The sequence below is a fragment of the Ictalurus punctatus genome, chromosome 17, assembly GCF_001660625.3.
Source record: "Ictalurus punctatus breed USDA103 chromosome 17, Coco_2.0, whole genome shotgun sequence".
In the NCBI taxonomy this organism is placed as follows: Eukaryota; Metazoa; Chordata; class Actinopteri; order Siluriformes; family Ictaluridae; genus Ictalurus; species Ictalurus punctatus.
In genome coordinates, this window is record NC_030432.2 from 26,179,766 (window position 1) to 26,192,011 (window position 12,246).

The 12,246-nt window shown below is 39.2% G+C and overlaps 1 protein-coding gene across 3 annotated transcripts; it reads right to left on the reverse strand.

Moving 5' to 3' along the window:
• Positions 1-291: 291 nt before the first annotated feature.
• ttpa (tocopherol (alpha) transfer protein) lies at positions 292-7,441 on the reverse strand. Of its 3 annotated transcripts, none has more exons than XM_047161302.2 (5): positions 7,180-7,441; positions 3,176-3,329; positions 2,800-2,993; positions 2,542-2,559; positions 292-1,133 (listed from the first exon to the last, which is right to left on the reverse strand). In XM_047161302.2, the coding sequence occupies exons 1-5, from the start codon at positions 7,417-7,419 to the stop codon at positions 939-941; spliced, it is 801 nt and encodes a 266-aa protein (XP_047017258.1). In that variant the 5' UTR covers positions 7,420-7,441; the 3' UTR covers positions 292-938. The 3 variants fall into 3 exon arrangements, with proteins under 3 accessions (XP_047017258.1, XP_017346675.1, XP_017346674.2); XM_017491186.3 differs by lacking the exon at positions 2,542-2,559 and adding an exon at positions 2,449-2,541 and having other exon boundaries at positions 7,180-7,439; XM_017491185.3 differs by having other exon boundaries at positions 2,449-2,559; positions 7,180-7,436.
• Positions 7,442-12,246: the final 4,805 nt, after the last annotated feature.

Below are 12,246 nucleotides of genomic sequence, written 5' to 3' on the forward strand. Positions count from 1 at the left end.
ACCAGCTGAAATCCGTAAGTAAATTGATATCAGCTGGGTTAGTAAATTGATGGTCTATAAAAAGACTTTTCGTTACCAAGGTGTCACCCAAGAAACATCTCATGATGGGTAAAAGCAAAGAGCTCTCCCATGACCTTCACAACCTTATTGTTGTGAAACATACTGATGGAATCAGATACAGACATATTTCAAAACTTCTCTAATTTCTTTATACATTTCTTAGGACCAGTAAGTGTTATGTTTATATACTCAGAGTTCTTATTCATTCATTGACTGTACTTTGAGCAGAAATGTTTATAATGTTGTTTTTATTGTTCATGATTACAAGCATTTCCAAAGAAAATCATTCATAGTAATTGATATGTGTATTGTGGAAACTAGGTTCATTAATTTTGTGGTCTCTTGTGTACTTAAGTGTTTGTGTTCTTCCTCAGGTGTTGTTAGCTGAATTTAATTGAAGTAGTGTAGATCACTGAGAGTACACTCTCTCTCTTTTCTAAGGCATAATAGACACCTTTTTGATTGAGCTTCTGGACTTCTGGTGTTTTATGCATCAAAATAGTGCTTTTTGTGAAGTTTTTAATCTCTGCAATGAACTGCCAAAGTTTCTGATGCAGTAAAATAAATCCAGCATGAGAAATGACAATATTTGTTATCTAAATAAATAAAAGAAATTCAGTTATTTTCACATGTACATAAATTAATCAACACTAACAGCACTGAGAATACAACAGAAGCTGCACTGAAAAATCAGTTTATTATTGGCAGAGGCCTGCATGTGTGTTTATCCTCATGTCAGTCAAACCCTAAAACACTAAAGACTTGTTGCTATAAATGAACTCAATGAATAATAGATGCAACCATTTAATAAATTCTCCTTTCTGTAATATTGTAAAAGTGTGACGTTCAGTCAGAACATCATCGTGAGGGTGACATCATCAGCTCTCAGACGAGTTGCCTCCTAAATCCACACACAGACTCTGTAGGTAGCCTTCAGCCTGCAGAATGTGCTGTGTCCATTCCTCACACTGCTCGTCTACACTCGGCCCTGAGCCGCCCAGATCCAGCGGGAGGATGGACGGAGGGAAGAACTGAGCGAGGCTCATCGTGTACAAGCTGCTGTGGAAGTGAATCTACAGAACGAACACAGGTCTGTTATAAACACCTTCTCATTTATTATCACTCACCAACTGAATGCTAAAATTATTAACCCAGTGGCTTGGTATTTATAGAATTTGAGGAGGAAAGTGTTACATAAACAGCATTTAAGTCTTCTTTGTTAAATTGGTGTAATTGTGAAATTTCCTGAGATGATCCAGACAGGACTCAGTAATGGTGAAACTCTAAATAAAGTTCTTCTTCACCCCTCCTAATCACGAGGGATGGTGAGAATCACCTGGACGTCTTCAACGGTACATACAGAGACCTTCTACAACGTAACTAAGTGTATGTATGATTGTGGTATCTGGTGTATAAATTCTGCCTTGTTTATTACAGATCCAGAATTCTGTAAAGCTGTTTTGTGACAATATCACAATTGTTAAAAGTGCTATATAAATAAAACCAGATGGAGTTTAATGCATATTGTGATCATATAGACATCTTTCTCATTCTTTGATATTGGGTAGATGCCAGTGGCCATCAGGGGAGACACGGCTAAGGCTCTGCATACATTATGAAAACACCTGTGATACTAAAGTCAAGACATTGATTTGGAGCGCCTGTTCTTGGAAGGAAAACCTGTGAATCACCATGGGCCTTGTCTCAGGGTATTCCTAATAGACGGATTGTGTTTGGGGTCATTACCCTATCGGAAAGAGATCATTACATGGGCATTAATATGCTGGGTAGCAGTGTGGTCCCATAGGGCTATGGGGCGACTGCCCCCTGGTGTAAGATCAGACTACATCCACCAAAGGGAATTGAGCGTGTTCCATCTGGTCCTCAAGTTCTTCTTACCAGTCTTGAGACATCATTGCATGTTGGTTCTCCCAAACAATGTTGTATCAGTCAGCCATATTAAATCTCAGAGTGGCACAAGGTTGAACAACTCCCCCCACCACCCCCCCTCTCTCTCTGGATAAGGGCTTAACATACTTTAGGAACTCTGGATATCCACCAGGGTTCCTTGTCCTACAGATCCTACACCAGCTCAGTAAGAAGGTTCTAGGGAAAACATCTGCATATTTCAAAGCCATATTTTGTGACTTTGTTGAAGGTCTTGGCATGAGTGTTCAGGTGATCCTCACCACCACTGGTACTGTAGTTTCCTGTGGTTCACAGAACTACAGTGCAAGCTGTTCAGGGGACACTGTTATTATTAATGAGTAGGGAACAATGTGTGAGAGATAAAGTGCATAAGGTGAAAGAATGATAGGTATAAGGTAAACTGTGAAAGGTGAAGTGTGAAATAAGAACGGTGGAGAGTGAAAGGTGAAGTTTGCTGACCCTCTGTTTAATTTTGTCAGGCAGAAGTGGTTTGATCATACTGAACACGGGACGGAAGAATCGGGGCTCGTTTATGAAGTGGATCCCACGCACCTTTAAAGGAAACGAGTCCTGAGTGAACAAGAAGGAAAACATGACTATACATGTAAGTTAAAAAATACTATTATCTGTTCACTGAACAGTGCAGGAGGATAGCTAGTGTAAATATGAGATAGTGAGGGCGAAATATAGAGTTTTTGGAGTTTTAATCAAACAATTCCAGCAGTAATTATAAATACTTCATTAACTCCTTAACATCCTCTTTCTGTTCCAGTAAAATACTGAGGTAGAGAACCGTTTATAACGTTGTACCGTGAGGACACAGGAGATCTTCTTTGCCAGTGAGGGGGTGATTTGGAGGGCGTGAGAGAAACACCAGCCCTGAAGGTCAAAAATAGCTTTGAGTCCGTTTTTCTGGGTCTCACTCTCCTGGACAATCAGTTCAGATGTGATGAGACTGACACGGAAAACTTCATACCCTGAAAATTCTTTCGGATTCCACTGACCTGAGAACAGACAGATAAATAATAGACACGGTTCGTTTTTATACGTCACGCTTTTTCTCTCTGTCCTTCCTGAACCTCTTTTACACGTTTATGTTATCCTAGTAAAATAATCTCACCATCAGCTCTTTTTATTTTCTATATTATTCAAAATAAATGAATATTCTGAATATCTGAATACTGACCGATCCTGTAAATTAACACTCTGCTTCCGGCAGCATCTCTGGACCTGAGAACTGCGTGGTAATTGTTTTTCAGGAGGCCGATGATGGAGGACGGCTGCAGATTAGCGCTTATTTCAGGACACTCTTCTCTCCATTTATGATAATTAATCAATAACTGTGGAGAAACATCATCATAAATGTGTAATATATAAACCATGAATATATAAACATCACTGTAAAAAAAAAAATACTGTATTTACAGTATTTTACTGGTAACCTGAGTGGCATGTGGTTCATGCTTTGTGTCACTGATCAGAAGGTTCTGTGTTCAAATCCCAGCACTGAAAGCTGTCAAGGTTGTGCAAGACCCATACCTTTCAGCACAGTTGGGTCCTGCATCAGCCAAATGAGCAAGTATACTGGGTTATGTGTTATTTTATACAACATTAAGATATTACAGTATTTTACTGTAAATATGACTATAAAATGTTTTACAGTACTTTACAGTAAACCTACGTTGCCAGTAAATTACAGTCAAATTTATTGCTATTTTTTTAAACAATGCAACAATAAAGAAGGTTCTGAGAACACAGTCAGGTTTCCACTATCAAGTTCTTCACAGTCACATACTCTCTGTAGATTTTCACTTTGTGACTCAATGCACATTTAGACCCGGATTATAATAGGGGCTCGGTGGGCCTGAGCTCGGACGGGGCCCCGGTTAGCTTCTGTTCAAGTCAGCTGCGTGATTGATAAGTAAGAAGTAGCCTATATTAGACAAATAAAATTGAACTGAATTGAATTAGGGCGAGAACTCAGGAATATATACAAAGAACCATGTAGTGTCTACATACTGATATTGATCTGCTTTCCAAGCAAAAATAAGATTTTTTAATCATTTCAGGCAATCTGCAATATATTTTTCCCACCTCACACTGCCTCTTACGGTGCATCAGGAGAGCACTGCTTTCCTAAACTGCCTTTAAAGTAGAACCAAAAATTGCTTGCAGTCTGCTATTATACAGGAGAGACTGAGGACATGTCCCTGGACTGTGTCATGGTCAGAGACATGGATTATCAAATAGTTAGCCTCTCGTAAGGCCATGAAGCAGAGCATCCAATGGTAAGTTCCTCTAAAGCTCATGCCAAACTCAAGACCCACCGCAGTTCAATTCAATTCAATTTTATTTGTATAGCACTTTTCACAATGAACATTGTCTCAAAGCAGCTTTACAGAAACATATAAACACAGGATAGAGATGTTAAGCGTGTGGATTTATCCCTATTGAGCGAGACGGTGGTGAGGAAAAACTCCCTGAGACAATATGAGGAAGAAACCTTGAGAGGAACCAGACTCAGAAGGAACCCGTCCTCATCTGGGTAACATTGGATAGTGTGAGAGTAAAGGGAAGTTCATTATGGTTTTATATGAAGTCTGTTCCCCTTGCCAGACATGGCCCGCTGCCTGGTTTCATTCAGCGAGATGAGGACCAGATTGCCGGGATGTAATGAGATTCTGAGGAGACAGCCGAGGTCCACTTGAAACGATTACGAGGAGATCTTCGATGAACATAACGTGGATAATGTAAAATTCCCAAGGCTGCACACTCATTGTAAATCTGACAAGGTAGGACAAATCGACAGAACACCAGCTATTGTACCATTCAAAGTAGCATGGGCTTGCAGTTAGACCAACGAGATTTTCAACTGCACAAAGAAATCAGGAAATCAGTATACGGTGCCACAAAACACACGAAGGAAAGTCCATTATTCATAAATTGAAAAAAAAAAAAAGGTTTCACAGGAGGTCGTTAAAAAGAGAAATTTTAACATAAACACCCAAACCGGCGAGCAGCGATGTAAGTTTCCGACCCCGCCGGCGGGACTAACTGTACTGTACACAGCTCCTGTGTGTGTGTCGGTACTCCTGCGATATATCTTTGAAAGCTAGCGTTTATTCTTGTGATTGGACTGATATAAACCGTCTAAAGATACAATCACAACAGCAGCTACAATCAGCGTCTCTGTCAGACCACCAACATACAAACACACATTTACTTTAGCTAGCAGCTTAGCAGAGGTCTACGACTGAGCCACAACACTAAACTCCGCATGTGAACAGTCAACAGAGACTTCATAAAATAATCAAACACACGTACAGCTTCTGATTCAGAAACACAAGACTGTCTGAGTAAAGTGGGAATTGCTCCAGTTTTCAGGAGTAGTCTTCGTGTGTAGCCTGCGTAGTTCTCGCGCAGATTCAGGAAGCCGTCCTGCGTAAACCGCACGGTGCACACGCAAACGCTCGGGTTGTACTGCTCAGGAACAGCGTCATAAATAAACAGTAACCACTGATTTCGTCTGTTTTCAGAAGGATAAACAAAGAGGTTTTGCTTTCGCACCGAAACACACAGCGTCTCTGCGACATGGCGCCTGAATTCACTGAAGCCCCGCCTTCTTTCTTCGCGCCTGCCTTTGGGCGGGATTGTGCTGAGAGTGCACGCTGTGACGTAGAGAATTAACGGAAGTAAATCTGGACTTGGAACGAGGCGTTTCGGGCGGGTCTGGAGCAGTGCTCTCTGTCAGATAAAATAAACCCCTTTCGGTTTATGTGTTTCGGGACTTTACAGATCTTATACATGCACAAACACATACATTACACTTGTACATTACACTCCCAAACAGAAGAAAAACAGGAAAAATAATGTTATGACCCCTTTAATTCTGCATCTATTGCAACTGCACTGTCTGAACAGCAGAGGTCCTAATCTGCACAACCCATAGAGTTAAACCATACACACATATATATATATATATATATATATATATATATATATATATATATATATATATCAGTCCAATATCTCTGGATCACACTGATCTGCATGCAATACAGGTAATTCAGTTACACAACCACGTTATAACAGTTACACAGAGCTCTTCAGTTGCTTTCTGACGACACCAGCTCCACGCTGCTGTGATCTACGGTGCTTGAGATGAAGGTTGGGGAACTCAATTTTAACGACATTGGAGCTCTATTTCCAGGTAAAATGGGCTCTGCTACGGAGATCGTTATGTTTCAATCAATCCTTTTATCAGGGTCAAATACCTTATTTATTCAAGCAAATTTTTCGGAGAATTTATAGTTTCATTTATTTAAGATGGTGAACCTGTTGTACATCTTGTTTACAATATTAAGACACTGTTCATAGCTGTTTTTGATTTATTTAGTTTTATACAGACAAAAATACACATTGTTTTGCACTTTTTTTGAATAAGAAATAAAAAAGAAGTGTTTTCAGTCAAAATCTTCATTCAAATTATGTTCAAAATTTTATTAAATCAAACCGAATGGAATTGAAATTGAAGCCACTATCGTGATCTGAGTTGCGGACTGGTGCGTACGACCAGATCTGCAGCGAATGCCACATTCTGCACTGTACACAGGTTCAAATCAACCCTAACCCTATCTACTACACTTCCTGCAAATCAGACTGAAAACATCTAAAAATTATTTAGAAAATCATCACGTTAGGAGTGGCCAGGAATTTCACGATGGTGAAGAAATATACTAAATAAAACCACCATATGATCCATACATACATGTGAAGCACTCAAATTTGTTGTTTTGATAGAGTTATTGTCAACCAATCTGACCTGAAAATAAAATCAAATAAAACATTTGATATTTTTATTTATTTGATGTGGATTAAATCCGGTGTAGTCTTAAATCCTCATGTCCAGTGTTGTCTGCTCCTGCACTTTACTGTTTATTGTTGAACTGAAACCAAAAGCCTCCAGCGCTGATGTGTGGCAATAAAAGAGTGGTGAGTTTAGTCTGTTTTTGATTTTATTCGACCTTTATCACACCATTAGCATTGTGTTAGTTGTAACAGAAATTCTTCAAATATCTTAAAACGTGTCTTCAGAATGTCTTCACATGTCAGTATCACACAGTAAAGTTTTTATTATTTCAATGAGAGAGTTTCCATATGATAAATAAATAAATGTACAGATGTTCTGACCTTCAGTGCCAATTCCACATCAAAGTCTCTGGCTCTCAGAAACCTGATCAGGAAGTTATCAGATAAATGAGGATGTGGTTTAACAACAGGCTCCTTCTCTGCTCTGCATCTCAGCTCCAGCAGATACGGTTTAATCTGCTTGGATTCCACAGGAAGGTCATTTAATTCTGTAACACTTCCAGATTCTGAAGCCTTCATGACCATCGGAGGATCAGATGAGGATCCAGCTGTCTGAAACATGACTTTACCCTTAAACACACAAACTGCTGGAGTTTTAGTAAAACATTTACACACAGTGCCCTCACCCCTAACACACACACACACACACACACACACACACACACACACACACACACACATCTCATTGCGCAATGCTTAACAAAACAGAGAAGTATAGACCCCTGTCCCGTGTGTGTGTGTGTGTGTGTGTGTGTGTGTGTGTGTGTGTGTGTGTGTGTGTGTGTTGTTTATTTGTCATCTGTGTGTGTACAGTGGTGTACAGTGGTGTAAAGTCCTCACATTAAAGCACTAAATCTTCCCACATTTCCTCTTGGGTTCTCCAAATGTCTCTCGTTTTCTAAAAGTGCATATTTTAAAATCTTTTTTGTTTTGAGTCCCAGACAAAAACAAAGTTCACACACACACACACACATACACACAGACACACATTCCTGCAGTGAAAAGGGACATCTTGCCCCAGGAGGATAGTTTCGTAAAGCCTCGGGTTGAGTCACTGCGCCGTGTTTGTGTTTATTTCTCGGGACACGCGGCGGGATCTTTTTCCTGCACGCGCATCAGTCGAGCTGCATGATGACGTCACCGCCAGCAGCATCGCTCCCTCGTGCGGTTTCGGTTTAAGCGCAGAGCCTCGGTTTATTTCTCATTTATTTTCCCTTTTAATTTATTTTATTTTATTCTTTTGATTTCAGGAGGAAGTGGTGTGTGTGTGTGTGTGTGTGTGTGTGTGTGTGTGTGTGAGAGAGAGAGAGAGAGATTCCTTCTTCATGTCAGGTAGGTGATTTTATTCAGCAGATCCTCCATGACTGAGAAGAATGAAGCTGCTGAGGGATTAAACACTTCACCCAAACACAATTGCCATTTTCTCTTCATTTCTATGAATATTTGAATGATGTTATTGATGATGTATGGTGTAGTGTATATGTATGGTGTGTGTATATGTATGGTGTAGTGTATATGTGTGGTGTGTGAGTATATGTGTGGTGTAGTGTATATGTAAGGTGTGTGTATATGTATGGTGTAGTGTATATGTGTGGTGTAGTGTATATGTGTGGTGTGTGTATATGTATGGTGTGTGTATATGGTGTAGTGTATATGTGTGGTGTGTGAGTATATGTATGGTGTAGTGTATATGTAAGGTGTGTGTATATGTATGGTGTAGTGTATATGTATGGTGTGTGTATATGTATGGTGTAGTGTATATGTGTGGTGTAGTGTATATGTGTGGTGTGTGTATATGTATGGTGTGTGTATATGTATGGTGTAGTGTATATGTGTGGTGTGTGTATATGTGTGGCGTAGTGTATATGTATGGTGTGTGTATATGTATGGTGGAGTGTATATGAATGGTGTGTGTGTATATGTATGGTGTGTGTATATGAATGGTGTGTGTGTATATGTATGGGGTGTGTATATGTATGGTGTAGTGTATATGAATGGTGTGTGTGTATATGTAAGGTGTGTGTATATGTATGGTGTAGTGTATATGTGTGGTGTGTGTATATGTGTGGTGTGTGTGTATATGTATGGTGTAGTGTAGTGTATATGTATGGTGTAGTGTATATGTATGGTGTGTGTGTGTGTGTGTATATGTGTGGTGTGTGTATATGAGTGCTGTGTGTGTATATGTGTGGTGTGTGTATATGTATGGTGTGGTGTATATGTATGGTGTAGTGTATATGTATGGTGTAGTGTATATGTATGGTGTGTGTATATGTATGGTGTAGTGTATATGTGTGGTGTGTGTATATGGTGTAGTGTATATGTGTGGTGTGTGAGTATATGTATGGTGTAGTGTATATGTAAGGTGTGTGTATATGTATGGTGTAGTGTATATGTATGGTGTGTGTATATGTATGGTGTAGTGTATATGTGTGGTGTAGTGTATATGTGTGGTGTGTGTATATGTGTGGCGTAGTGTATATGTATGGTGTGTGTATATGTATGGTGGAGTGTATATGAATGGTGTGTGTGTATATGTATGGTGTGTGTATATGTATGGTGTAGTGTATATGTGTGGTGTGTGTATATGTATGGTGTAGTGTATATGTGTGGTGTGTGTATATGTGTGGTGTGTGTATATGTATGGTGTAGTGTATATGTGTGGTGTGTGTATATGTATGGTGTGTGTATATGTATGGTGTAGTGTATATGTGTGGTGTGTGTATATGTGTGGCGTAGTGTATATGTATGGTGTGTGTATATGTATGGTGGAGTGTATATGAATGGTGTGTGTGTATATGTATGGTGTGTGTATATGTATGGTGTAGTGTATATGAATGGTGTGTGTGTATATGTATGGGGTGTGTATATGTATGGTGTAGTGTATATGAATGGTGTGTGTGTATATGTAAGGTGTGTGTATATGTATGGTGTAGTGTATATGTGTGGTGTGTGTATATGTGTGGTGTGTGTGTATATGTATGGTGTAGTGTAGTGTATATGTATGGTGTAGTGTATATGTATGGTGTGTGTGTGTGTGTGTATATGTGTGGTGTGTGTATATGAGTGCTGTGTGTGTATATGTGTGGTGTGTGTATATGTATGGTGTGGTGTATATGTATGGTGTAGTGTATATGTATGGTGTGTGTATATGGTGTAGTGTATATGTAAGGTGTGTGTATATGTATGGTGTGTGTGTATATGTATGGTGTAGTATATATGTGTGGTGTGTGTATATGTGTGGTGTAGTGTATGTGTGGTGTGTGTGTATATGTATGGTGTAGTGTATATGTATGGTGTGTGTGTGTGTGTGTATATGTGTGGTGTGTGTATATGTGTGGTGTGTGTGTATATGTATGGTGTGTGTGTGTGTATATGTATGGTGTGTGTATAGTGTGTGTGTGTGTATATGTGTGGTGTGTGTATATGGTGTAGTGTATATGTAAGGTGTGTGTGTATATGTATGGTGTAGTGTATATGAATGGTGTGTGTATGTATGGTGTGTGTATATGTATGGTGTAGTGTATATGAATGGTGTGTGTGTATATGTGTGGTGTGTGTATATGTATGGTGTGTGTATATGTGTGGTGTGTGTATATGGTGTGTGTATATGTATGGTGTAGTGTATATGTAAGGTGTGTGTATATGTATGGTGTAGTGTATATGTGTGGTGTAGTGTATATGTGTGGTGTGTGTGTATATGTGTGGTGTGTGTATATGTGTGGTGTAGTGTATATGTGTGGTGTGTGTATGTGTAGGGTGTGTGTATATGTATGGTGTAGTGTATATGTATGGTGTAGTGTATATGAATGGTGTGTGTGTATATGAATGGTGTGTGTATATGTAAGGTGTGTGTATATGTATGGTGTGTGTGTATGTATGGTGTGTGTATATGTGTGGTGTGTGTGTATATGGTGTAGTGTATATGTGTGGTGTGTGTATATGTGTGGTGTGTGTGTATGTATGGTGTGTGTATATGTGTGGTGTGTGTGTATGTATGGTGTGTGTGTATATGTAAGGTGTGTGTATATGTATGGTGTGTGTGTATGTATGGTGTGTGTATATGTGTGGTGTGTGTGTATATGGTGTAGTGTATATGTGTGGTGTAGTGTATATGTAAGGTGTGTGTATATGTATGGTGTGTGTATATGTGTGGTGTGTGTGTATATGGTGTAGTGTATATGTGTGGTGTGTGTATATGTAAGGTGTGTGTATATGTGTGGTGTAGTGTATATGTGTGGTGTGTGTATATGTGTGGTGTAGTGTATGTGTGGTGTGTGTGTGTGTGTGTGTGTGTGTGTGTGTGTATATGTGTGGTGTGTGTATAGTGTGTGTGTGTATATGTGTGGTGTGTGTATATGGTGTAGTGTATATGAATGGTGTGTGTGTATGTATGGTGTGTGTATATGTATGGTGTAGTGTATATGTGTGGTGTAGTGTATATGTAAGGTGTGTGTAAATGTATGGTGTAGTGTATATGTGTGGTGTGTGTGTATATGTGTGGTGTAGTGTATATGTGTGGTGTGTGTGTATATGTATGGTGTAATGTATATGTATGGTGTAGTGTATATGTATGGTGTAGTGTATATGTATGGTGTGTGTATATGTAAGGTGTGTGTATATGTAAGGTGTAGTGTATATGTGTGGTGTGTGTATATGGTGTAGTGTATATGTGTGGTGTGTGTATATGTGTGGTGTGTGTATATGTAAGGTGTGTGTATATGTATGGTGTGTGTGTGTATGTAAGGTGTGTGTATATGTAAGGTGTGTGTATATGTATGGTGTGTGTGTATATGTATGGTGTGTGTGTGTATGTAAGGTGTGTGTATATGTAAGGTGTGTGTATATGTATGGTGTGTGTGTGTATATGTAAGGTGTGTGTATATGTATGGTGTGTGTGTGTATGTAAGGTGTGTGTATATGTAAGGTGTGTGTATATGTATGGTGTGTGTGTATATGTATGGTGTGTGTGTGTGTATATGTATGGTGTGTGTATATGTATGGTGTGGTGTATATGTAAGGTGTGTGTATATGTATGGTGTGTGTGTATATGTATGGTGTGTGTGTGTATATGTATGGTGTGTGTATATGTATGGTGTGGTGTATATGTAAGGTGTGTGTATATGTGTGGTGTGTGTATATGTATGGTGTGTGTATATGGTGTAGTGTATATGTGTGGTGTGTGTATATGTGTGGTGTGTGTATATGTATGGTGTAGTGTATATGTAAGGTGTGTGTATATGTATGGTGTGTGTGTATATGTATGGTGTGTGTGTGTATGTAAGGTGTGTGTATATGTATGGTGTGTGTGTATATGTATGGTGTGTGTGTGTATGTAAGGTGTGTGTATATGTATGGTGTGTGTGTGTATATGTAAGGTGTGTGTAT